Raw genomic sequence first — 24521 nt, forward strand, 5'->3', positions numbered from 1 at the left:
CCGTATGAAATCCGCCTAGAATCCCAGAAGCGGAGCTGTAATTTAAAGGCAGTAGTAAATGTGATATCTGCTTGACAGTGTAAAAGCCTTAGATGCTCTTAGGGGTTGGGTTATGTTGCTTTGGTGGATAGTGTTTTATTTACAGTCTTAACTGTGCAATCCAGATTGGCGTTGTATTTCTACTCAGTGGTTCTGTTCTCTGTGTGTGTAGGAGTAGGGGGACACTGAGGTGGAGGGGGGACATGCTCACTCAGCAACCCAGCAGAGTTTCTCCGAGGTGGGCCAAGCTGTGACAGAGGGCCTCTCTCTGGTGAGCCAACCTGCAACCCTGACCGCTCCAGCAGGCCTCACTCCCAGTCCTAACTACTGTGTGTGCCAGGACCAGGCCACCTCCAGCCCAGGCCAGACCACGTCTACCCCAGGCCAGCCCAGAGTGGGTCAGCCCCAGCCCAACCCACCTCTTCCCCAGCCCAGTAGCGGCCCAGGCCCAGGCTCCAGAAGCATGGCCTTCACCCTGTCAGAGATCATGGCTGCGCGGCGGCAGCAGCAGTCCCAGGCCCAGCGGGCAGCAGGCAGGGCAGCTGTCGAGGTGGATGAATACAGCACCAACCCCACCCAGGCCTTCACCTTCTACAACATCAACCAGGGACGCTTCCAGCCCCCACACGTACACATGTAAGTAGAACACATACACGCATGCAGGCAGGCAGGCAGACGCACACCCCTGCAGATATACATGTACATACACATAAGCTGGCATACAGATACACACTACATATGTTCAGACACCTGGTCTCTGTCTATCTCCGTTCCCAAGCCCTCCTCTATTCCTGTCTCTCCCCTTTCTCCCTCTTTCTTTTTCTTTGGGACCCATCCTCTCTGCTTGCTGTTATTTGCTCTCTCATTCCATTTCTCTCTGTCTCTCTTTCCTTCTTTTGGTCTCTGTGTGATGTTGGAGTGTTTAGGGCTTGCTGTGTACCTGGAGGAGAGCTCACTAAAGTGGGCCACTGTTATTCACCAGCTCCCTTCTCCCTCTGGAGACTCTCTGGGGCTGCTGCACACTCACGGAAACTCCCACAGGACTGTGCTTTTCTTTCTTTTTTCTACCATTCCTTCGCCTTTGTTGTGGCTGACCTCTCACAGTTTTTTCCCCTCTTTTAATTTCTCTCTTTTTCTCTCTTTTTCTCTTTTTTTAACTTTCCATAAGGGATGGTGATGGATACGGATCCAGCCTACATTAACACCGCAACTCTGCTTCTTCATTTTGAGACTTCCCATTGTTTATCTTTCCCATGGTCTTTCTCACGCTTTTCTCTCTCTCTCTCACTCTCCTTCGTTCTCTCTCTACTTTAGGGTGGACCCCCTGCCCCATGACACTCCCAAGCCGCCAGGTTACACCCGTTTTGTGTGTATCTCAGACACCCACTCCCGTACAGACGCCATTCAGATGCCTTACGGTGACGTGTTCATCCATGCTGGAGACTTCACAGAGCTGGGCCTGCCCTCTGAGGTCAAGAAGTTCAACGATTGGCTAGGTAAGACTGACCAATCACATTAAGCAACATCACACCACGTCAAAGTTTAGTACTACAGATTTTTGTTTTTTTAAATGGTGCACAATTTATTTTCAAATGTGATAGATCTTATTTGAATTATTTTTCTTCCTTGTTTATTGCTGTTGAAGTGAAATGAGAAATGGACATTGAGAAGAGCCAGTTCTCAAGAGTTGCCACCAGTGAAAATATTTCTATGTATTACGCACAAATTAAATTAGAAAATGTGTTTTTCACTCAACGTCAAAGAAAATATGTCATGGATGGAGGGATACCTGATGAAAAGACATAAAAAGATGAAACAGAGAAGAAACTGCCCACTCTGTTCATGTTCAATACTTAGAGCAGTGACATTATAGTTGGCACACGTTACTGTTACTGTCTTCATAAAACATGAACCCAACGTTAACTCTTAAGAGATCTTGTAAGAACCAGAACATTGCAACTCTTAGCCGTGTGCCGCCCCAGCCAGCGTGCTGCAGTGATTCCTATTTCCAGCGCCTGTCTCTTTGCGATGGGAGGAGAGGGGGTGGAGAGCAGAGGGATAAGGATAAAGCTCGAGGGGGGAAGAAGGGGGAGACGGGATGGCAGCTCAGCCCCCCCAAGGCTAGTCGACGGGGAGCGCGAGCTGAAAACCTGCTCGCCCCACGCCTCGACTGGCGGGAGAGACTGCGAGGAAGATAAAACCCGCCAAACGCGCCCGGTGTGCCTTATGAAGTTTCTCTCTTTCTCCTTTTCCTGTAGCTGCCTTTCTCTCCCGCTCGTTCGTATAAATATTTATAATCTGTATTCTTCTCCTGTTCCATTCTCTATCTCTTTTTCTCTATCTGTCTCTGTCTCGCTCTCGCTCGCTCTCTCTCGCTCTCTCTGGATGAATGTATAGCTCATGCTGCTTTGTGTCTGCAGTCTGGCTCCAGTGAGAGCTCAGCATTGGCCTCAGCATTAGGCTTTCATTCTACCTGATGAACCTCGGTACAAAAACACACTGTAGGGAAACACTGTCATATTGCCAGGTGAACACACTCATTCCAACCGTCCTCTCTTTCCTCTCTTCCTTTGTCGGAAAGTCTGTCTTCTCTTTCTTTCTTTCTTTACTTCTGTCTTTTCTTTTGTCTGGTTCTTTTTCTTCTATCTCTTCCTCTATCTCTCCCTCCCTTTATGAAGATATGGGTCTCTTTTTTTTCTCTCTCCTCTTGGCATTGTGGCAGCTCCCTCCCTTCTCTCAGTATTTTTAGCAGGAAGGCTCCTCCCGGTTCTTCTGGCAGGGGCTCAAGGCTTTGTCAGAGCTGGTGCACACTGCAGGAGATGAGGAGAAGAGGGGGGTGTGACTGTAGAAGACAGCGGGGAAGATGGGGAGGTAGAGTTGAACTTCATCCCATGGAAGGTCTATCTTTAGCTGGTTATCCTCAGCTTTGGTCCCTTGAGACCCAGAAGACAGAGGTCTTGTTGTTTTAGTGAAAATGACTTTTGTGGATTCTAAGAAAGACCTGGTTTGGTGGAAGGGCATGTAATCATGATTTGTTAGGCATGGTGTCAGATTAACTGGAAAAGGAGATGGGATGAAGAGATTCCGAGAGGAGAGAAAGGGGAGAGAAAATAGGTAGAAGGTGAGAGGTAGACACAGAGAGGATATACAGCACCACTTCAGTCCAATTCTTTCCAATAACGCTCTCTTTGATCAGCTTTCATTGCTTATAACACAGTGTACTCACACACACACACTGATGCTGCTAAGACTTCACAGCCCAGTATGAATCAATACAGGTTAGAAAAATTACACCGAAGACGCAAACCATATGATGAACCTGTACTATGCATTAAGTCATGGGTGACGTTGCAGTGCGTGTGTGCATAATGTCCCTGCGTGTGGATATGAGAAAGAAGGTTCTGCTTTAGATTCCAGTGGTGTCTTCATTCATCGCGTGATGGTGAAGGGTCGCTGAGTGGGGACTGTATCCAGTAGTAGATGTTCTCTGTGCTGCCGCCTGCTCTCCATCGCTGGTTAAATATGGATCTCATTGTGCTTCTGGGTCCAACAGGGGTCAAGAGTTGAGCTGCTTTCATTCTTAACTTTCTGCTCTATTCTCCTCTTTTCTCTCGGACTTCTCTTTATTCCCCTGTCCATTTCTTTCTTTCCTTCTCATTTGCTCCTTAACTCTTATTTTCCTTGTTTCTATCTCTACCTTGGTCTTTTACTCTGTATTTGCACATCTTCCCATATCTCTGTCTCCCTCTGTCTCTCTCTATCTCTCTCTCATGTCTCTCTCTGTCTCTCTCTGTGTCTCTCTGTGTCTCTCTCTGTGTCTCTCTGTGTCTCTCTGTGTCTCTCTCTGTCTCTCTGTGCCTCTCTGTGTCTCTGTCTGTGTCTCTCTGTATCTCTGTCTGTGTCTCTCTGTCTCTGTCTCTCTCTGTGTCTCTCTGTCTCTCTCTGTCTCTGTCTCTCTCACTCTGTCTCTCTCTGTGTCTCTCTCTTTGTTTCTCTCTGTGTCTGTCTCTCTGTGTCTCTCTGTGTGTCTCTGTGTGTTTCTCTCTCTGTCTCTGTGTGTCTGTGTGTCTCTCTGTATGGCTTTGTCTCTAGGTGTATGTCTGTGTGTCTGTCTGTGTCTCTCTGTCTCTCTCTGTGTCTCTGTGTGTGTCTGTCTCTTTGTCTTGTTTGTGTGTGTCTCTCTGTGTCTCTGGGTATCTCTCTCTGTGTTTCTGTGTCTCTCTCTGTCTCTCTGTGCATCTCTGTGTGTTTCTCTGTGTGTCTGTGTCTCTGTGTATGTCTGTCTCTGTGTCTGTCTGTCTGTGTCTGTGTGTCTCTGTCTGTGTCTCTGTCTGTGTCTCTATCTGTGTCTCTGTGTGTCTCTGTGTGTCTGTCTGTGTGTGTCTGTCTGTGTGTCTCTCTCTGTGTCTCTGGGTATCTCTCTGTGTCTCTGGGTGTGTCTCTGTGTCTTTGTCTGTCTCTGGGTGTGTCTCTGTGACTCTCTGTGTCCCTGTGTCTTTCTCTCTGTGTCTCTGGATGTCTCTAGGTCTCTCTCTGTGTGTCTCTCTGGGTGTCTCTCTGTGTCTCTGGCTGTCTCTCTCTGGGTTGTAGAGTTCAGAGACTCCTGTGTCTATGGCACTGCTCTTTATTTAGCACCTGTTCCCCTCTGCTCCCCTTTTCTCCTGAATAATAGATGGCTGACTCCTATGATGTGATTGCCGTGTAGGCACTCTGTGTCCACTTCATGACCCCTCCCCAACCCCCTCCTTAGCTCAGTAATAGAAAATACAATCATAAACATTTCATGAGTGCTGTCTTTCTCTTCACAGGCTTCTCTCTCTCTCTCACCTTGATCCATCAGTGGTGAGGAGGAGACAGTGCAGCACTTGTTGTTTCTATGTCCAGGGGGACTGGTGTACCTTGGAGGGGACCTACATTTAGTGTAGTCAACAGTTGGAGGGACTGTCTAGGTAATTACTTGTTGGGGCAGGTGAAATTTGTTTGTTTTGTTACTTGTTGGCAGTGTGGAATGCCAGGGAGCATCTGATGCAGGGGGTGAGGTGTACGGAGCTCAGAGCTATGTTGCGGGTGCTGACACTGGCGCATGCCTACGGTAAATTGGGGTAGTTTGCAGAGGTGTGGATGATGAGGGGGGCTTGGTTCTAACTTTTTAGATCGGTTACAGTAAAGTAAAGTTTGTATTTTTAATGATCTTGGAAACTATATTCATCTTAAGATACACTATATATACAAGTATGTAGACACCCCTTAAAATGAGTGGATTCAACTATTTCAGCCACACCCATTGCTGACAGGTGTATAAAATCGAGCACGCAGCCATGCAATCTCCATAGACAAACATTGGCAGTAGAATGGCCCATACTGAAGAGCTCAGTGACTTTCAATGTGGCATCGTCATAGGATGCCACCTTTCCAACAAGAGAGCTTCATGAAATGGGTTTCCATGGCTGAGCAGCCGCACGCACGCAAGCCTAAGATCACCATGGGCAATGCCAAGTGTCAACTGGAGTGGTGTAAAGTTTGCCACCATTGGACTCTGGAGCAGTGAAAACACGTTTGCTGGAGTGAGGAATCACGCTTCACCATTTGGCAGTTCAACGGACAAATCTGGGTTTGGCGGATGCCAGGAGAACGCTACCTGCCACAATGCATAGTGCTAACTGTAAAGTTTGGTGGGGCAGGGTCTGGGGCTGTTTTCCATGGTTCATGCTAGGCCTCTTAGTTCCAGTGAAGGGAAATGTTAACACTACAGTATACAATTACATTCTAGACGATTCTGTGCCAACTTTGTAGCAGGCCCTTTCCTGTTTCAGCATGACAATGCCCCCATGCACAAAGCGAGGTCCATACAGAACTAGTTTGTCGAGATTGGTGTGTAAGAACTTGACTGGCCTGCACAGAGCCCTGACCTCAACACCATCAAACACCTTTGGGATGAATTAGAATGCCGACTGCAAGCCAGGCATAATCGCCCAACATCAGTGCCCGACCTCACTAATGCTCTTGTGGCTGATCGGACGCAAGTCCCCACAGCAATGTTCCAACATCTAGTAAAAAGCCTTCCCAGAAGAGTGGAGGCTGTTATAGCAGCAAAGGGGAGACTGACTCCATATTAATGCCCATTATTTTGGAATGAGATGTTCAATGACCGGGTGTCCACATACATTTGGTCTTGTGGTGTAGCTAGGTTGGATAACCACATATCTCAGTCACAGTAAGTATATTTTTCTTCAATGAAGTAGCTATAAGCAAGGTCGGAGCTAGTAAGAAAATAAAGTCACTTTTGAGTTCAGTGTAATGCGTGCCTAGTGGGGGTATCTCTGTCTCTGGCTGTATTCTGACTCATCACCCTTTTCACTGGATGAATATTGATGTGACATTGTGTGACAAAGAACAGGACAGGCTGCTATTTTGATGCTGTGTCTTCTGTATGTGCTGGGCTTGGTATGGAAGTGGAACAGCAAGAGAGAAAGACTGAAACAAGAGATGAAGAGAGAGAGTGAGAGGAACGACAGAGACCACCTACTAGACCGGGGATGGTGTTACCGTCTTTGTCGGATTTGCGTTTGGGTGGCGGGTGCAAATGAAATGTGTGTGTGTGATTACTGGGATGTACTGTGTGAGGGCAGAGTGTGTGTTTTGGAAGCATTGCTTGCTTAGTCGCTTGTGTTTTTGTGTGTTTCTGTGTGTTTTTTCAATTGTGTATGTGCCAGTGCGGTGTGTGGGTGGTGTTTAAACAGGAGAGTGTATTTGCCTCATGGCTTCATGTTCAGGTGGGAGGGATTAGACACACACACACACACACACACTGAATGGGCGTTGTAATGCTAAACCAGGTTGAGTCTCAACATGTCTTTTTTCTTATAAACAGTAGTTATTGCTTCTGTAGACAAACCAATGCAACTAGGCTGTTATGGCATAGAATGACTTGATTGAATGTGCAGGAGACATTATTAGTAAGTACTGGTAGATACACACTGTTATGTCGATGGGCAGCTAGAACAAGTTGGACTTACAGACAAATACGTGTACACACACACACCAACACACACACACAGACACACACACACACAAAGGGCAGTAAATCCCCCTCGACATGCCATGGATTTGGTCAAAACAGGGATTTTCCTCTTCAAAGGGCAAGGACCACCCATCGGAACACTAGAACAATGGTGGCGGGAGCGCCGGAAGCTTCACACACAGACACACAGACTAACCGCCCTCCTCGGCTTCTAGGATATTGAGGATTTGAGGGTTATTGTAAAGGCCAGTATAGAGCACATTCCACTGTATCTAGTCAAGCACAGGTCCCTTCAGACAGCAGATCACTCCCCTTAACTAACCCTGTTAGCACTGGGTCTGTATTAAACCACCCACACAAACACTGGACAGTGAGGGAGGAAATGAGAGGGATAAAGGGAGGCTGAGGGATAGAGAGAGGGAGGGATGGAGAGAAAGAGAGAGATGGAGAGGGCGGGAGGGAAGAGAGGGAGGGATGGAGAGGGAGGGAAGAGGGGGAGGGAGGGCGCCTCTGCAGTGTGTCTTGGTAGGAGAATTTAGTGCAGGGCTGCTTAGACAAGTTTTAGACTTAGACAGAAGTGTTGTGCGTGTTTTTGAGTGTGTTTTACTGTGTGTGTGTGTACATGTGTTTTTATTTGATTACTTCTTTTGAACTGAAACACAGAGAAGGCTGGCTGCTTTGTGCGGGTGATTCACAGGGAAATTTAAACTATTTGTTGCTTGAAAGCGGCTTTTGAAATCTAAGACAAAAGTTGAGAAAAGATGGTTGCTAACAGCAGCAGACAGTACTCCGCTGCCTGCATATTTGGATTAGTCTCTCTCTACCTCTTTCTTTCTCTCCCTCACTCTGTCGCCTCTCTCTCACCTTCCTTTCTCTTTTCAAAAGCATCGCATTCATCTTTCTTCATGTAGTTTTGTGTTTGAGTGAGTTATTGTGTCCAACGTGTGTTCTTTGTGGATGTGGGAGAGTGACTGTATTGTGGAACGGTGATTTGAGCGTTGATACATTGTTCCACTGTGCCTGTATGGAGATTATGTTTGATAAAGAGACACGCACGGCCTACTTTGACTCATTGGAAGAACATCATGTTTTGATCACTGGTGGTGTTCATAAAGTACATAGGACCAGGAGTTTTTCCTGGTAAGGTCATGTAGTCAGGAAACGCTCCTGGCCATAATTCTCATCATACAATATGCAGATTCAGCCTTTCACCAAACATGATTTTAAAATGTCACCCATAAAACTTGAATTAATGGAGGTGGATGCGGGGGCGTGTTTACTGAACGAGGTATGCTTCACTCCAGTCGACCTAACTCCACTCCTAACTGAGGGCCAGTGAACGTATTTGATGGATTTTTTTCCGGTTACATCCTACCTAGGGAAATAGACATAATTGAATTTATATACTGGGTCAGTGTTTTTTGTTAAGAGGTCCTTAATTTCAAAAGTTTCAAGATAAGGCGGCAGAGGAAATGGGAATGGAAGTAGGACAAATAGGAAACGATGACACTGTAGGTGTTGCCTCAGTCCTTGGCCACTCTCACTCCGTCTTTAACCTGGGCTATTTGACAGCCTCTATCTGATCATCTGCAAATGGGACATCAGGCTTCGGGTGTTCTGTGTGTTCCAACTTCTGCTGTTGTCCTTGCTCCAGGAGTATCTGCAGGCTTATCTTCTTTAAAAGGACATTTCAACATTCATCATCTCCAGCACCACCAACAACATCAACATATGTTAAAATGGTGCATTTTCTAGGGAAAAAACATTGAGGAAGATAAATGTTTCCAATGACGACATCCACCAATTAGTTGGCAATGCCTACTCATAATTGGTTCAAATCACACGATGCACACCGAAGACGTTCACAAAACATAGAAACATGCCATTTTCACATATGTTGATGTTGGGGTGGTGATGATGAACATGAAATGTCCCTTTAAGTCATCAGATGAACTGAAGCTCCTAACAGCCTCCTGGCTGCACGTCTTGGCGTCTCAAAGCCTCCGGAAGGTGTTTGGACACAAGTTCTTCTTTAAAACAACGTCCATGAGTATACTTCCTTCTCTTCTCTCACTTCTTTTACAAAACTGAGCCGGCGTTCCATGCCAAACTACCATGTTGGAATCTGAACAAGACTTTGGGGAGAAAAGGGGGTAAAAGGGAAAAAAAGAAGTGTGAATACCGGCCAGTCCATGTTGGTGGGGGGGGCTCTGTTAGGAAGAGTTAACTTTTTTCAGGATTTACTTTTTATTGGCTGGAAAAGGCATTTGGGTTGTCTGTCAGTAAAGTATGAAGATAGATACTTAAGGCATTGTGCTATTTCTCTGAACAGTGGAACACTTGGAATGGTACTGTACACATTCCACTATTTCTCTGAACAGTGGAACACTTGGAATGGTACTGTACACATTCCACTATTTCTCTGAACAGTGGAACACTTGGAATGGTACTGTACACATTCTACTATTTCTCTGAACAGTGGAACACTTGGAATGGTACTGTACACATTCCACTATTTCTCTGAACAGTGGAACACTTGGAATGGTACTGTACACATTCCACTATTTCTCTGAACAGTGGAACACTTGGAATGGTACTGTACACATTCTACTATTTCTCTGAACAGTGGAACACTTGGAATGGTACTGTACACATTCTACTATTTCTCTGAACAGTGGAACACTTGGAATGGTACTATACACATTCTACTATTTCTCTGAACAGTGGAAAACTTGGAATGGTACTGTACACATTCTACTATTTCTCTGAACAGTGGAACACTTGGAATGGTACTGTACACATTCCACTATTTCTCTGAACAGTGGAACACTTGGAACGCTACTGTACACATTCCACTATTTCTCTGAACAGTGGAACACTTGGAATGGTACTGTACACATTCCACTATTTCTCTGAACAGTGGAACACTTGGAATGGTACTGTACACATTCCACTATTTCTCTGAACAGTGGAACACTTGGAATGGTACTGTACACATTCCACTATTTCTCTGAACAGTGGAACACTTGGAATGGTACTGTACACATTCTACTATTTCTCTGAACAGTGGAACACTTGGAACGCTACTGTACACATTCCATTATTTCTCTGAACAGTGGAACACTTGGAATGGTACTGTACACATTCTACTATTTCTCTGAACAGCGGAACACTTGGAATGGTACTGTACACATTCCACTATTTCTCTGAACAGTGGAACACTTGGAATGGTACTGTACACATTCCACTATTTCTCTGAACAGTGGAACACTTGGAATGCTACTGTACACATTCCACTATTTCTCTGAACAGTGGAACACTTGGAATGGTACTGTACACATTCTACTATTTCTCTGAACAGTGGAACACTTGGAATGGTACTGTACACATTCCACTATTTCTCTGAACAGTGGAACACTTGGAATGCTACTGTACACATTCCACTATTTTTCTGGCTGCACATTGTGACCATTTATTGGAACCATAGAAAAATAATCATTCTATTTATATGGTTGTCACAAGTGAGTTATGACCCTACTTTGTGATGTTCACTGTTTGCTGTTAAATCATGCCTGTATGTAAACTTGCCTTTGTTTTCAGGTGCAAAAAATCATGTTGTAAGTTCATTCTTATGGTTTAGGTTATTTTGTTGTTTCTATGAGTAACAAAAACTCAAATCAAGGTCTATACAGTTTATTGCCATTATGTCTATCTGTACAATAACCCAATAAATAAAGTTTACATGCAAGAACAAAATGTGTTACATCCAGCCTAGCTAGTTCTCCCCCCCCACCCCCACCCCACCTTCTGTCTCTCTGGATGCTGTCACTGTTCTCTGACTGGCTGTTGTGACAGAGCCGTCTCTTGAGTTGTCAGCCTCTCCTAAAGCTGAGTTTAATTACTCCTTTTCAGCAGCACGACGCACACACACACACACAGCATGCCACATCGTTCTCGCAGTAATTGTCAAAAAACGCACAGCGATTGAAGTCTCCATCAACCGTGCTACCTGACAAACGCCGATGCGTCTCACGTCTCGTAGACAAAGAAGACCCTCAGATTTGTCATGGTTTTCACAAGGTTTTTTCATCAACCCTTTGAAAACATTAGGGGATATGTAGAAGTGTGTGTGTTGGCCTGCCACAGTGTTGGACAGGCAATGTGGATCGATGGACTGTCCCCACTGTGCCCATCTCTGAATAGACAATTAGAGGAGAAGGAGGAGGAAGAGTTACAGTACACGATTATTGACTGGGTTTGGATGAAGGGCCCATCTATGATAAAGATATGCTTGCAATGGCTCATGTAGAAAATGGTTATTCTAATAGAATATGTTTGATATTTACTATAGTTCTAAAATCCTTTTATTTATAATATTCCTAAAAATGTTTTAAAAAGACTATCCCTAAAATTCTAAATAATGAAATAACTGTATTGAAGGTTCCGTGAAATATTTCCTTTCATTTACATTACATTTAAGTCATTTAGCAGACGCTCTTATCCAGAGCGACTTACAAATTGGTGCATTCACCTTATGACATCCAGTGGAACAGCCACTTTACAATAGTGCATCTAAATCTTTTAAGGGGGGTGAGAAGGATTACTTTATCCTATCCTAGGTATTCCTTAAAGAGGTGGGGTTTCAGGTGTCTCCGGAAGGTGGTGATTGACTCCGCTGTCCTGGCGTCGTGAGGGAGTGTGTTCCACCATTGGGGAGCCAGAGCAGCGAACAGTTTTGACTGTTTGACTTTCCTATTCCTTTGTTACCTGTGATTAATGGAACTGTGACTGTCAGATGAGAGATGTCTTTGTGAAAATGAACAAAACAAATATGATTGTTGACACTATTGCAACTAAGATGGATCGGAGCTAGTATGACCCATGACAGACGAGACAAAAAATAGACATTCTGTATCAATTAATTATCTTTTTCCATTGGATTTTTGTACTCTGTTGTACCTGTAGAAGTTTGTTGAATGGGTGTGGACTACTTTTGAACTGATGGTCCATTTTCTCCTTTCTCTCCTCTCCCTCCCAGGCACCTTGCCCTATGACATAAAGATAGTGATTGCGGGGAACCATGAGTTGACCTTTGACCAGGAGTTCATGGCTGACCTGATCAAGCAGGACTTCTACTACTTCCCATCAGCCTCCAAGTTGAAACCAGAGAACTATGAGAACGTCCAGTCCCTGCTCACCAACTGTATCTACCTGCAGGACTCAGAGGTCACCGTACGCGGCTTCCGCATCTATGGCTCCCCCTGGTGGGTAACTCTGTAACTGCAGTATACCTGATAGTGGACAACACTCTTACTACTTGATCTATTTCTATCTATCAATCTTCTCTCACAACCACTTTGTCCTTCCTCTCCACTTACTTTCCTGTCAGTCATTCACTCACCCTCCCCTCCACACACTTCCTCCCATGCTTTTCTTTTTCATGGTTACTTCTCTAGCTATGGTTCCTTCTTTTTCACCCTCTCTCCTCTCCTCTCCTGTTTTCTCTCCCCGGGCAGCGCCAGGCTGTGTGTGTGTGTGTGTGTGTGTGTGTGTGTGTGTGTGTGTGTGTGTGTGTGTGTGTGTGTGTGTGTGTGTGTGTGTGTGTGTGTGTGTGTGTGTGTGTGTGTGTGTGTGTGTGTGTGTGTGTGTGACCAATGCTCCATGATGCAGTGTTTTTGGTGTGTCCATGTGTTTTTGGTGAGGGGCCACAGAGGTAGTGTGTTTTTGGGAGGGATGTGCGTGTGGGGCCCCCAATGTTAGGTCATTGGTTTGCTGAGATAGTGGGGTCCCTTGAGTTAGAGGAATAGCCGCTATAGAGAGATGCCTGAGGTGTGTTGAGATAGTGAGAAGGGGTGAGAGAGAGCGAGAGAGAGAATGGAGAGGGAAAGGGAGAGAGAGAGAGATGAAGAAAGAGGGAGGGAGGGACAGAGAGAGTGAATGAGAAATGAAGCAGGAGAGAACTGAAGACTGAGGGTGTGAGAGGAAGAATGGTGTACACAGCTTCAATTCAGTAACACCGGCTGGGCTTGGCTTGGCTTGGCTTGTGCAGTAGGCTTACCACAGAAGGCAGATTAAATGGTGTGTGTGTGTTAGCGTGCCTGTGTGTGTGCGCATGCGTGTGTGTGTGTGTGTGTGTGTGTGTGTGTGTGTGTGTGTGTGTGTGTGTGTGTGTGTGTGTGTGTGTGTGTGTGTGTGTGTGTGTGTGTGTGTGTGTGTGTGTGTGTGTGTGTGTGTGTGTGTGTGTGTGCAGCAGCCCGAGGCTCTGTTCCTCCAGTACAGGGGACTCCAGCTGGAGGCTCTGTGTGTTCCCCTCTCCACACTGTCTGCTCCTCTATCTCTCTACCTCTCCTCATCCCTCCCTCAATCCACCTGTCTGCTCCTGTATATATCTCTACCTCTCCTCATCCCTCCCTCTCCCTCAATCCACCTGTCTGTTCCTCTATCTCTCTACATTTACATTTACATTTAAGTCATTTAGCAGACGCTCTTATCCAGAGCGACTTACAAATTGGTGCATTCACCTTGTGACATCCAGTGGAACAGTCACTTTACAGTAGTGCATCTAAATCTTAAAGGGGGGTGAGAAGGATTACTTATCCTATCCTAGGTATTCCTTAGAGGTGGGGTTTCAGGTGTCTTTCAGGTGTCTACCTCTCCTCATCCTCCCCTCAATCCACCTGTCTGCTCCTCTATCTCTCAACCTCTCCTCATCCCTCCCTCTCCCTCAAACCGCCTGTCTGCTCCTCTATCTGTCTACCTCTCCTCATCCCTCCCCCTCTCCCTCAATCCACCTGTCTGCTCCTCTATCTCTCTACCTCTCCTCAACCCTCCCCTCTCCCACAATCCACCTTTCTGCTCCTCTATCTCTCTACCTCTCCTCAACCCTCCCCTCTCCCTCAATCCACCTGTCTGCTCCTCTATCTCTCTACCTGTCCTCTTTCCTCCCTCAATCCACCTGTCTGTTCCTCTATCTCTCTACCTGTCCTCTTCCCTCCCTCAATCCGCCTGTCTGTTCCTCTATCTCTCTACCTCTCCTCATCCCTCTCTCTCCCTCAATCCACCTGTCTGTTCCTCTATCTCTCTACCTCTCCTCATCCCTCTCTCTCTCCCTCAATCCACCTGTCTGTCTGTGCGCTCCACATGTCGCTGGCTCGGCAGTGGGGAGCACAGGGGAACGCGGGGGAACGAGGATGTCTCTTTCTATCTCTAATCTCTGTCCGGAGCAGTGGGACAGCGCCTGCTTTACCCTCTCCAGTCCCGTCTCCATGGCGATGCCAGGCTGGCACTGCTTTATGGCCCGTGGCCAACCTGTACTGTAGCCTCTGGGTGGTGGGAGGAGAGAAGCCTGTCTGTCTGCCTGTGTCTCCTGCCCTGGCAAGTCATCTGGCCTGAATGAACTATAACAGCACAGTCACTCTCCCCTCTGCTCCAGTCACTCTCCCTCCCTCCATCTCCCTTCTTCCCCTTATCTCTCCCTGTCTCATTTCCTCCATTCTTTTCCCTCAATCCCCTCAGCCATCACTATTCCACAAAGCCCTGTTCCAAACCCATATCTCTCCTTCTCCCCATCCCTCCATCCATCTTTACTTATGTTCTGTCATCCTTCAATCACTCGTTCTCTTTTCTATCCCTTCATCCGTCCCTCTCTCCTCGTGGGGGTCTGATGGCAGGTTGCTCGCAGCACGGTGCTTCCTTGTCCGTCCCTTGTCTCCGTCACAGACACACACACACACGCACGCACACACACACACACACACACACACACACACACACACACACACACACACACACACACACACACACACACACACACACACACACACACACACACACACACACACACACACTCACAGCTCCACCATCCCTATCCCTACCCCCCAGTCTCCAGACAAAATTAGATCCGAACATAGCATGCTGCATCCTACCCGAATCCTAACAATTTGTCATTCTCTGAAATGTGGAATCAAAAGGACAGCATGGGGGAGCAGTTGTGTGTGTGTGTGTGTGCGTGTGTGTGTGCCTCTGTTCCTGTTCTGACAGTAATGCAAGTTTACAAGTCATTTGTCATGGGCGTATCGCAAAGCCACCCCGTGTCTCAGAGCTAAAGGGACGGGGAGACAGAATGGAGTGTGTGTGTGTGTGTGTGTGTGTGTGTGTGTGTGTGTGTGTGTGTGTGTGTGTGTGTGTGTGTGTGTGTGTGTGTGTGTGTGTGTGTGTGTGTGTGTGTGTGTGTGTGTGTGTGTGTGTGTGTGTGTGTGTGTGTGTGTGTGTGTGTGTGTGTGTGTGTGTGTGATGGAGGCAGAACAGTAGAGCCCCAAACCATAGTCTAACAGAAGCGTGGGAGGCATGGGAATTAGCCACAGTAGTCGTCTTTTCAAAGCCCAAACGAGGCAGAGATTCCACTACACAACGCAGAAGCACAGAAACACAGCGGAACGAGGGAAAAGGGGAGAAGCAGGACAAAGTGGAACGAGCAAGTTTAAAAAAAAATGTAGACCTGCTCAACTGTGTTTGGAATTTTAGGCCTTCTATTTTGAGTGTGTCAGAGAGGGCAGAGGTGGCAGCATTAGTGTAATCTACAGCTGTGTGTGTCAGAGTGTATCCGAGGTCTCGGAACACGTTTTGTTTTACACAGGGGAGAGAGAGCTCTTCGCTTCACTGCAGACTTCCAATGTAGCTAATCACATGGCTAATTAAGGAGATCACAACACTGTGGTGCGTGTGTGTGTGTGTGTGTGTGTGTGTGTGTGTGTGTGTGTGTGTGTGTGTGTGTGTGTGTGTGTGTGTGTGTGTGTGTGTGTGTGTGTGTGTGTGTGTGTGTGTGTGTGTGTGTGTGTGTGTGTGTGTGTGTGCGCGCCCTACTGGTATAGCCAAGAAGTGAACTATAAATGATGTAGCCTATTTAAATGATTAGCAGAGACTGTGGGCCTGATTCAATTCATCGTAAACCAATCCCTTAAACAATGAATTGAATTGTGATTCAGTTATCATCAACACAACTGTGTCGTCCTCACCTTGCTCATGGATGGAACAATGAATGATCACCTTGTAGTTAAACATGTCCTTTTGAACATGTTCTTTCTACAGCTTTAGTTCCACATAGATCCTCACAGTATTTCACTCTCTCTTCACTGGTTTTCTCCTGAGAGAGATATATAGTAGGGTGATAGGAATAGTATTGCAGAGAGAGGTAAAAGGGAGAGGGTGTAGAAAGAAGGTAAGAGAATGGGGTAAAGAAAGAGAGATGTAGAGATTGAGAGGCAGGAATGGAGAAAGGAGCGCGAGAAAGGGGGAGAGATGGAGAAGAGGGGGATGGAGAGAGTAACAGAGGCCTTATAGCGGCCCTCTCTGTGGAATGAACTAATGGGTTAACTCTCTCTAAGTGTTCATAATGACAGTCTCTAAGGACGGCACACACCACACACACAGAGACACACACACATCTGAAGAGCGGCGGGAGAGAGAGAGGGGGAGGACAGAGGAGCGAAATCAGGAGCTGTTTATTGATGGGGGAGTGGTGGGATGAGGAGACTTTTTTTTAATGAAAAAGGGAGAAATGTATCGCTCCCCACTGCTCTCCGCACGGAATAATTAAGCACGGAGATGCAAAAGACTCCTTAATTAGATTTTTTAATTATTTAGGATTTCACTTCTTTCTATAGTGGCCCAATTAAGAAAGCTCATCAGAAAAACTAAAGAGATGAAGAGAGTCTTCTACTCTTCCTCCCCCTCTTCCTCCCCCTCTCCTCTCTTTGATTCATGGTGAGGGACAGAATACCTGCTCCCCCTGTTTTGAAAACTTCTCTGATGAAGGGGGGATGGAAAGAAGGAGAGATCTCTCCTCTTTCTCTGTTTTTAATTAACAGGTGTTTTGATGTAGACTGAGAGGATGGGTGGAGAGTGGCAGAGGGAGAGAGGGACAGAATACTCCAGGGGTTTTATATAATGACTCTAATGATGTAGAAATGATGAAGGTCATTTGACCTCTTTGGAGTTTGTCTAAGAGTTCTAGCTGTTACTGCTGAACATCTCTTACAGGATATTATAACGAGGGAGAGAGGGAGAGATCGTCCTTCCATGTGTGCGCTAGCTAGCTACAGTAGTGTCTTGTCGTGGGTGTTGCTTTTGTAGGGCTGCTCACCAGGGTCCTTGCTAAATTAAATTCTGATGTGCTCAGAGACTGTCCCAAAACCCCTGCAACCCTGTGCTCTACCCCTCCTTCTCTCTCCCTCCTCTTTTTTTCTTTCTCTCTTGTTCCTCCACATCACCTGTTTCCAGTGGTTGAGGTGTATTCCCCAAGTGGGACAGTGAGATACCCTGTGATGAACACTGAGTAGTAATAAACGGCCACTTAAAGTTTGGAGGGGAAAAGGGAGAGATAACGGCCTACTTCAACACTTGTCACTTTCCCTCCTTCGTAGATTCTCTTTGTTCTTTAATCTCTTTCCTCCATTCTCGTTTTCTTTCTCTAAGTGCCGTCAGTCTCTGTACCTGCAGGTGAGTAAACACACTGTTATGGTGAGGTGTTATGAAGGGAGGGAGAGAGAGAATGAACGAGGAGGAGAAGACGTTTAGTGTGTCGTTTCCCTGTAGGGATTTCTCTTTAAATTACCTGTTAAATGGCCTCAAGAGGAAATACTTTGTGTCTGTGTGTGTGTGTGTGTGTGTGTGTGTGTGTGTGTGTGTGTGTGTGTGTGTGTGTGTGTGTGTGTGTGTGTGCGCGTGTGCGTGCGTGCGTGCGTGCGTGCGTGCGTGTGTGTGGTGCTGTAGGCCATTCTCCTTGATTCCCCTCTCCAAGGCATGTGGGCTTCATATTAATTCTGAATTAAAGTGATTCTATCCATATGTTCTCCCTCTTCTCTCTGTTTCTTGCTCACACACACAGAGATATAGTGTTGTTCTCAGCGTATAGTTTCTCCCTTGCGGTCTCAGTCGGGTCAGGCAGTGAGCAGTCACTGGTCAGTGTCCTTGTTGACCACAATTACACCACACAGTCAGAACCAGTCTAGAGGACCAGGAATACTTGTCCAAAAAGGCATCAGGGGTGTGAGTGGGGTTGTATGATGCTGTGAGTGTTTGTGTGTGTGGGGTGATTTCTTCCCCCTTAGGGTGTCTCTGTCCTCTATATCAGACCCTTCTGCTGTGCTGGAACGTGTGCTGCCATGATGCCCAGCACTGGTTCAAAACAGGGGTCACTCTCCCCCCCCCCCGCCTGCCATATTTTCACCCCACCCTTACCATCCCATCAACCTCTATCTTTGGCAAATCAGTGTGTTTCCTTATGCACAGGAGACTGGTGGATGGGAGGGAGGGAGTAACAGTAGAAGGCCCTCCTTTTTCTTTTCCTTTCTTTCCTGTTCTTCTCTCTCCCTCTGTCCAACGGAGAACTTTGAAATAATTTGTGTCTCGTGGGTTTTTACACATTCTAATTTCCAACTAAATGGGACATCTGTTTGACAAAGGGAAGATTTGCCACGGTTGCCAAGGCAACTATCACTCTGAAGGAGGGGGGGAGAAGTCCAACAGCTTTTCTGGACAGAATTAGACTGTAGTGGATGTAGCTAACGCACATTATCCCTCCAAGACAAACACAGCTTAGACACATGCTAGTCCCTCTCTTTTTCTCTCGCCCTCTTTCTCTCTCGCTCTTTCCCTCCTCCCCTCACTTTTTGCCTCATCACGCTTTTTCTCTCCCTACCTCTCCCTACCTCTTCTCCCCACTTCCTCCTTATTTCACCCCCCCCCTTCTGCAGAATCATAAGAACAAGAAAAATATACACGTCACATTGAGATCTGCCACCAATTAAAAAGGAAAGCCCCTCCCCATTCTCTCCACTCTTCCCTGTCTTCCCCACTGTCGTCTCGACTGTCACTCCTCCCCTGTGAAGCCACCTCTTCCTCCATGGTAATTGGTCATTATTTAGAACAGGAAGGGACAGATGTGCCTCCCTAGCGCTTCTAAATGCTATTTAAATGGGAATGCATTATGTTCTACGCTAACAGGGTTAGCGACTAGTGCCACGGTTGTTATTAGGGAACTGTGGAAATGAGACAAGCAGGCAGGCAGGCAGCAGTCTAGGCTCAACCATGGGAATCAAAATACGGTAAAGACCTGTTGTCTCCCTGTGGCACTCTATAGAGGTATTTTGAGTGGAGTCAGACTAGACCGTGGATGAATGGCGTATGGGCAGGTATGGACACAGGAGAATGTGTAAGAGGGCTAGTGTCAGGTATAAGAGGCTAGAGATGTCAGATATTCTACTCAATCTGCAGTTTACTTCAAAGTGGAGGGGGAAGTTCAGATTACTGTGCGTTGGACCTTTATGACCATGTTGACCCAGATCAGTGTTATTCACATGGTAGGTCAACTAATGGCTTTAACATCATGAGCGCTGGCTTGATACAACATCACTACTTTAAGCATTAGGTGGGTCATCGCACAGACACATTTTTAAGGGGAACCTTGCTGGCATATGTATTCCGTTCCTCCCACTGTCCCCTCCCCTCTTTCTTTCTTGGCCCTCCTCTGTCCTCGTCCCCCCCCCCTGATGCCTGCAGAGTTTGGACCCCTCCAGTGCCGCTCCAGGCACCTCCATATGACACAGTTCTCACCCACCTGCTCTCATCACACACACAACACCCAAACACACACTGGGCTGCTGCAGCTTTCCTCCACCTGCTGCAACAAGGGAGGCTTACAGGATGTTGGAAGCAGGCGCTGCCTACACCCCTACTTCTCCACACACACACACGCTGCTGGCGAACACACACATTGAACATGTACATCCACAGAGAGGCTCACTTCCTCATCCTCTTAGTCTTTCTTTGTCTGCCAATCTTCCTCTCTGTCTGTTTGTCTGTCAGGCTCTTTTTTCCCATGTTTCTCTTCTCTCATTCTCTCCTTCCTTTCTCTTTCACACATTCTTTCAAGTGTATCCACTTTGCGAGAAGACATAGGTGGCGGCATGTGGACGTCCACATGAAATCCCCCCCCACCCTAGCGGCAACGTTAGTGAAACGTGTCTCTGAGCATCCTGTGAGAGCAGCGTCCGACGGGAGCTCATTATCGCTGGACATGAAGTCGTCTCTCATGACCCAGCAGATTTGTCATCTCTCAGTACCTTGCACTACCCAGCCAGGAATAGGGGGAGCGGGGAGGGGGGTTCTTTGTTCGGGGTAGTTGGCTACAGAATCTGGAGAAACTCACAGAGCATGTCATGACCATGCACAGTATCTATTCCTGACAGTGCATTTCATAGGGATCCATGACAGGCGTGTCATAGTGTGACTACGTGTCTTAATATTGGAACCTTGTGAGCAGTCTATTGTAGAGGTCGACCGATTAATCGGAATGGACGATTAATTCGGGCCGATTTCAAGTTTTCATAACAATCTGAAATCGTTATTTTTGGGCGCCGATTTTGCAGATTTTTTATAATTATTATTATTATTTTTTTAAATATACCTTAATTTGACTAGTTTAAGAACACATTAAGTCAGTTAAGAACACATTCTTATTTTCAATGACGACCTAGGAACGGTGGGTTAACTGCCTTGTTCAGGGGCAGAACGACAGATTTTCACCTTGTCGGCTCGGGGGATCCAATCTTCCAACCTTACAGTTAACTAGTCCAATGCAATAACCACCTGCCTCTCATTGCACTCCACGAGGAGCCTGTTAGGCGAATGCAGTAGAAGCCAAGGTAAGTTGCTAGCTAGCATTAAACTTATCTTATAAAAAACTATCAATCAATCATAATCACTAGTTATAACTACACATGGTTGATGATATTACTAGTTTATCTAGTGTGTCCTGCATTGCATATAATCGATGCAATGCTGGGGGATGATTTAACAAAAACGCATTTGCGCAAAAAGCACAATCGTTGGACGACTGTACCTAACCATAAACACCAATGCCTTTCTTAAAAACACAGAAGTACATATTTTTAAACCTGCATATTTAGCTAAAAGAAATCCATGTTAGCAGGCAATATTAACCAGGTGAAATTGTGTCATTTCTCTTGCGTTCTCTTGCGTTCATTGCACTCAGAGTCAGGGTATATGCAACAGTTTGGGCAGCCTGGCTCATTGCGAACTAATTCGCAAGAATTTTATGTAATTATGGCATAACATTGAAGGTTGTACAATGTAACAAGAATGTTTAGACTTATGGATGCCACCCATTAGATAAAATACCGAACAGTTCCATATTTCACTGAAATAATAAACGTTTTGTTTTTTAAATGATAGTTTCCAGATTCGACCATATTAATGACCAAAGGCTCGTATTTCTGTGCGTTATGTTGTAATTAAGTCTATGATTTGATAAAGCAGTCTGCCTGAGCTATGGTAGGCAGCAGCAGGCTCGTAAGCATTCAAACAGCACTTTCGTGCGTTTTGCCAGCAGCTCTTCGCAAGCACAGCACTGTTTATGACTTCAAGCGTATCAGCCAAATGGCTGGTGTAACCGATGTGAAATGGCTAGCTAGTTAGCGGGGTGCGCTCTAATAGAGTTTCAAACGTCACTGGCTCTGAGACTTGGAGTAGTTATTCCCCTTGCAAAGGGCCGTGGCTTTTGTGGAGCGATGGGTAACGCTGCTTCGAGTGTGGCTGTTGTCGATGTGTTCCTGGTTCGAGCCCAGGTAGGGGCGAGGAGAGGGACGGAAGGCTATACTGTTACACGGGCAATACTATAGTGCCGATAAGAACATCCACTAGTCAAAAGTATATGAAATACAAATGGTATAGTCCTATAAATACTATAATAACTACAACCTAAAACCTCTTACCTGGGAATATTGAAGTCTCATGTTAAAAGGAACCACCAAATGTCATATGTTCTCATGTTCTGAGCAAGGAACTCAAACGTTAGTTTTTTTACATGGCACATATTTAACTTTTACTTCTCCAACACTTTGTTTTTGCATTATTTAAAACAAATTGAACATGTTTCATTATTTATATGAGGCTAAATAGATTTTTATTAATGTATTATATTAAGTTAATAAGTGTTAATTTAGTATTGTTGTAATTGTCATTATTGCAAATAAATAAAATCGGTCGATTAATCGGTATCGGCTTTTTTTGGTCCTCCAAGTATCGGTATCGGCGTTGAAAAATCATAATCGGTCGACCTTTAGTCTATTGATTAGGTAGAGAGGGTGATATAATTCTGTTTACTGCATATTGCTTGAGATTGTATTGGCAACTGTATTGTAACTTCTAAATTCATGGTTAAAATACTTATTTGAAAAAGGGCAGTAAATTGCTGAAACATTGTCAATAAAAGTGTTCCTCTCGGGTTAATACGGGAAGAAATGCTTTTAGCCTGATTTAGTTTCAGAGCTTCCGTTGCTGCTTTATGGTGCGATGTAAAACACCAGAAATATTAGTGATAATACGATAGTGAACGACCCAGATGTCATATTCTGTTGTGTTAAGTTCATTCAAAGTCATGTGTCTGTTTAACTACTAGTCTTTCCTAAGTCCCACTTTAATGCATGTCACTGATGTAGTTTTGACATGTGTGCAGGTGTACAATTGTGAAGCGTACGCTGTGTAAGCTATAGCACAGGTATAGGAGAGATGTGTGTGAGAGGCTCTATCCTCTGAGATTCTGAGATTCTGACTGGGCTAGTTTCTGCTGATCCGTACTTTTCCTAACTGTTTCTAAAAAAAAAAGTGAGGGGGGGGAGAGGCATGGAGGAGAGGAAAGTGAGGGGGGGCAGGGATGCGTTTGTCTTTTCTGAAATCCAACTTGATTACAGAGGAACAGCAGCAGGCAGGCGAGAGAGGGAGAGGAAGAGAGGGACAGAGGAAGAGAGGAGAGCAGGAACAAGAGACATCTATCTATTCATCTGTCACTAACCCTACGCATCAGTCCCTCTGTTGCTCTCTCTCTCTCTCTCTCTCTCGTTTTTCTTTCTTTATCTATCTGGTGGTACGTCTGTATCACTCTTTTTTTCCATTTCTAATTCATTGTTCTCTTTTTTGTCTTTGTCTATCGGTCTCTCCTTCTCTCTACAGTATATAATATCTTTCTCTTCCCCCTATGTTTTCCTCTCCTAATTCCCTCCATCCCTCATCGAGGAAGTCTGCCTGCATTTTATTAAATGTGGGAAACATCAGTCTATAGGGAGACAGAGACCTGCCAGGTGTGTGTGTGTGTGTGTGTGTGTGTGTGTGTGTGTGTGTGTGTGTGTGTGTGTGTGTGTGTGTGTGTGTGTGTGTGTGTGTGTGTGTGTGTGTGCGTGCGTGCGTGCGTGCGTGCGTGCGTGCGTGCGTGCGTGCGTGCGTGCGTGCGTGCGTGCGTGCGTGCGTGCGTGCGTGTGTGTATGTGATCGACAAGGGGCGGTGGGAACAATGTTTCAGCATTTCACCAAACAAGCAGAATTAATGACACAGTGGAGGAGTAGATATGGGAGGGAGGGAGGGGTGACAAACACAGGTGGGAGCTCTGGGATTTATGGGGGGAGGTGAGGGTTAGAGGTTGGTTTAGACAGCAGCTGCTCTTCATTGACGGGGCTCGCTGTGGGAATGGATGAAACCAGCTTGATTTGATAAAGAAATGTAGATTTTCAATAGGAAATGTACAGGCAGCTTCACAGCTGTATAATATTGTTGTGTGCTGCTTCTAGTTCAATAAATATAAGTTTTTTATAGGCAGAATATATGCTCTCCTTTGAGAAAACCCTATAAGAACATGCCTGGCTTTAAACCTAACATTGGAGGTGGTGGGGGTTCTTGGGTTGTGTGCTGGTGCTGCTGATGAGTGTGAAGCTGTGAATGAGCACAGCTGTGAGGCTGACTGCTACTGGTCCAGAGAACCAGGCCTTTCAGACTTCACACAAGACAAGTGTCTCTGTACCCATCACTGTTTTGTTGATGAGGCTTGGTTGGTGTGTGTGTGTGTGTGTGTGTGTGTGTGTGTGTGTGTGTGTGTGTGTGTGTGTGTGTGTGTGTGTGTGTGTGTGTGTGTGTGTGTGTGTGTGTGTGTGTGTGTGTGTGTGTGTGTGTGTGTGTGTGTGTGTGTGTGTGTGTGTGTGTGTGTGTGTGTGTGTCACAGATGGGCTCTGCGACGCCACCTTGGTCTGCTCCAGTTTCACCAGGATGGTTGGACACTCTGAGACTACTGCTGTATGGGGGTGTATCTGTGTATATCAAAATGTGTATATCAGCTCAGAGGGAGTTGTGCAGGTGTGTGTGTGTGTGTGTCAGCCCCGGGGCCAGACATTGACTGGTGTAGCTTAGTGACTGTACTGTGTTTAGTGGATGAGAGCTCGGTGGTTGTCCGTCACCTAATCCTCCACCCATCCAGTGCTTAGACCATTACCGCGCTCACCAGTCACCTGCAATTAAGCCATTACAGAGACACGCACACAGGCAGTGAGAGAGGGAAAGATGGGAGGAGAGACTGACTACAAAACAGCATTGCTTGATTTCCCGTGGGTCAACATTT

General features: G+C 46.0%; 1 protein-coding gene across 6 annotated transcripts in view; it reads left to right on the plus strand.

The window, feature by feature from the left end:
• mpped1 (metallophosphoesterase domain containing 1) overlaps window positions 1–24521 on the plus strand; it is a 45635-nt gene that overhangs the window by 3725 nt on the left and 17389 nt on the right. For all 6 annotated transcript variants that reach the window (XR_008089017.1, XR_008089013.1, XR_008089014.1 and 3 more), the window contains exons 2-4: window positions 212–675; window positions 1354–1535; window positions 12099–12324. Coding sequence is in view for 1 of the 6 variants with exons in the window: in XM_052492021.1 (XP_052347981.1) it covers window positions 503–675; window positions 1354–1535; window positions 12099–12324 (581 nt within the window). In the remaining 5 variants the exon portion in view is untranslated. The remainder of the gene's footprint in view (window positions 1–211; window positions 676–1353; window positions 1536–12098; window positions 12325–24521) is intronic.

The sequence above is a fragment of the Oncorhynchus keta genome, chromosome 33 (genome assembly GCF_023373465.1).
Source record: "Oncorhynchus keta strain PuntledgeMale-10-30-2019 chromosome 33, Oket_V2, whole genome shotgun sequence".
NCBI lineage: Eukaryota > Metazoa > Chordata > Actinopteri > Salmoniformes > Salmonidae > Oncorhynchus > Oncorhynchus keta.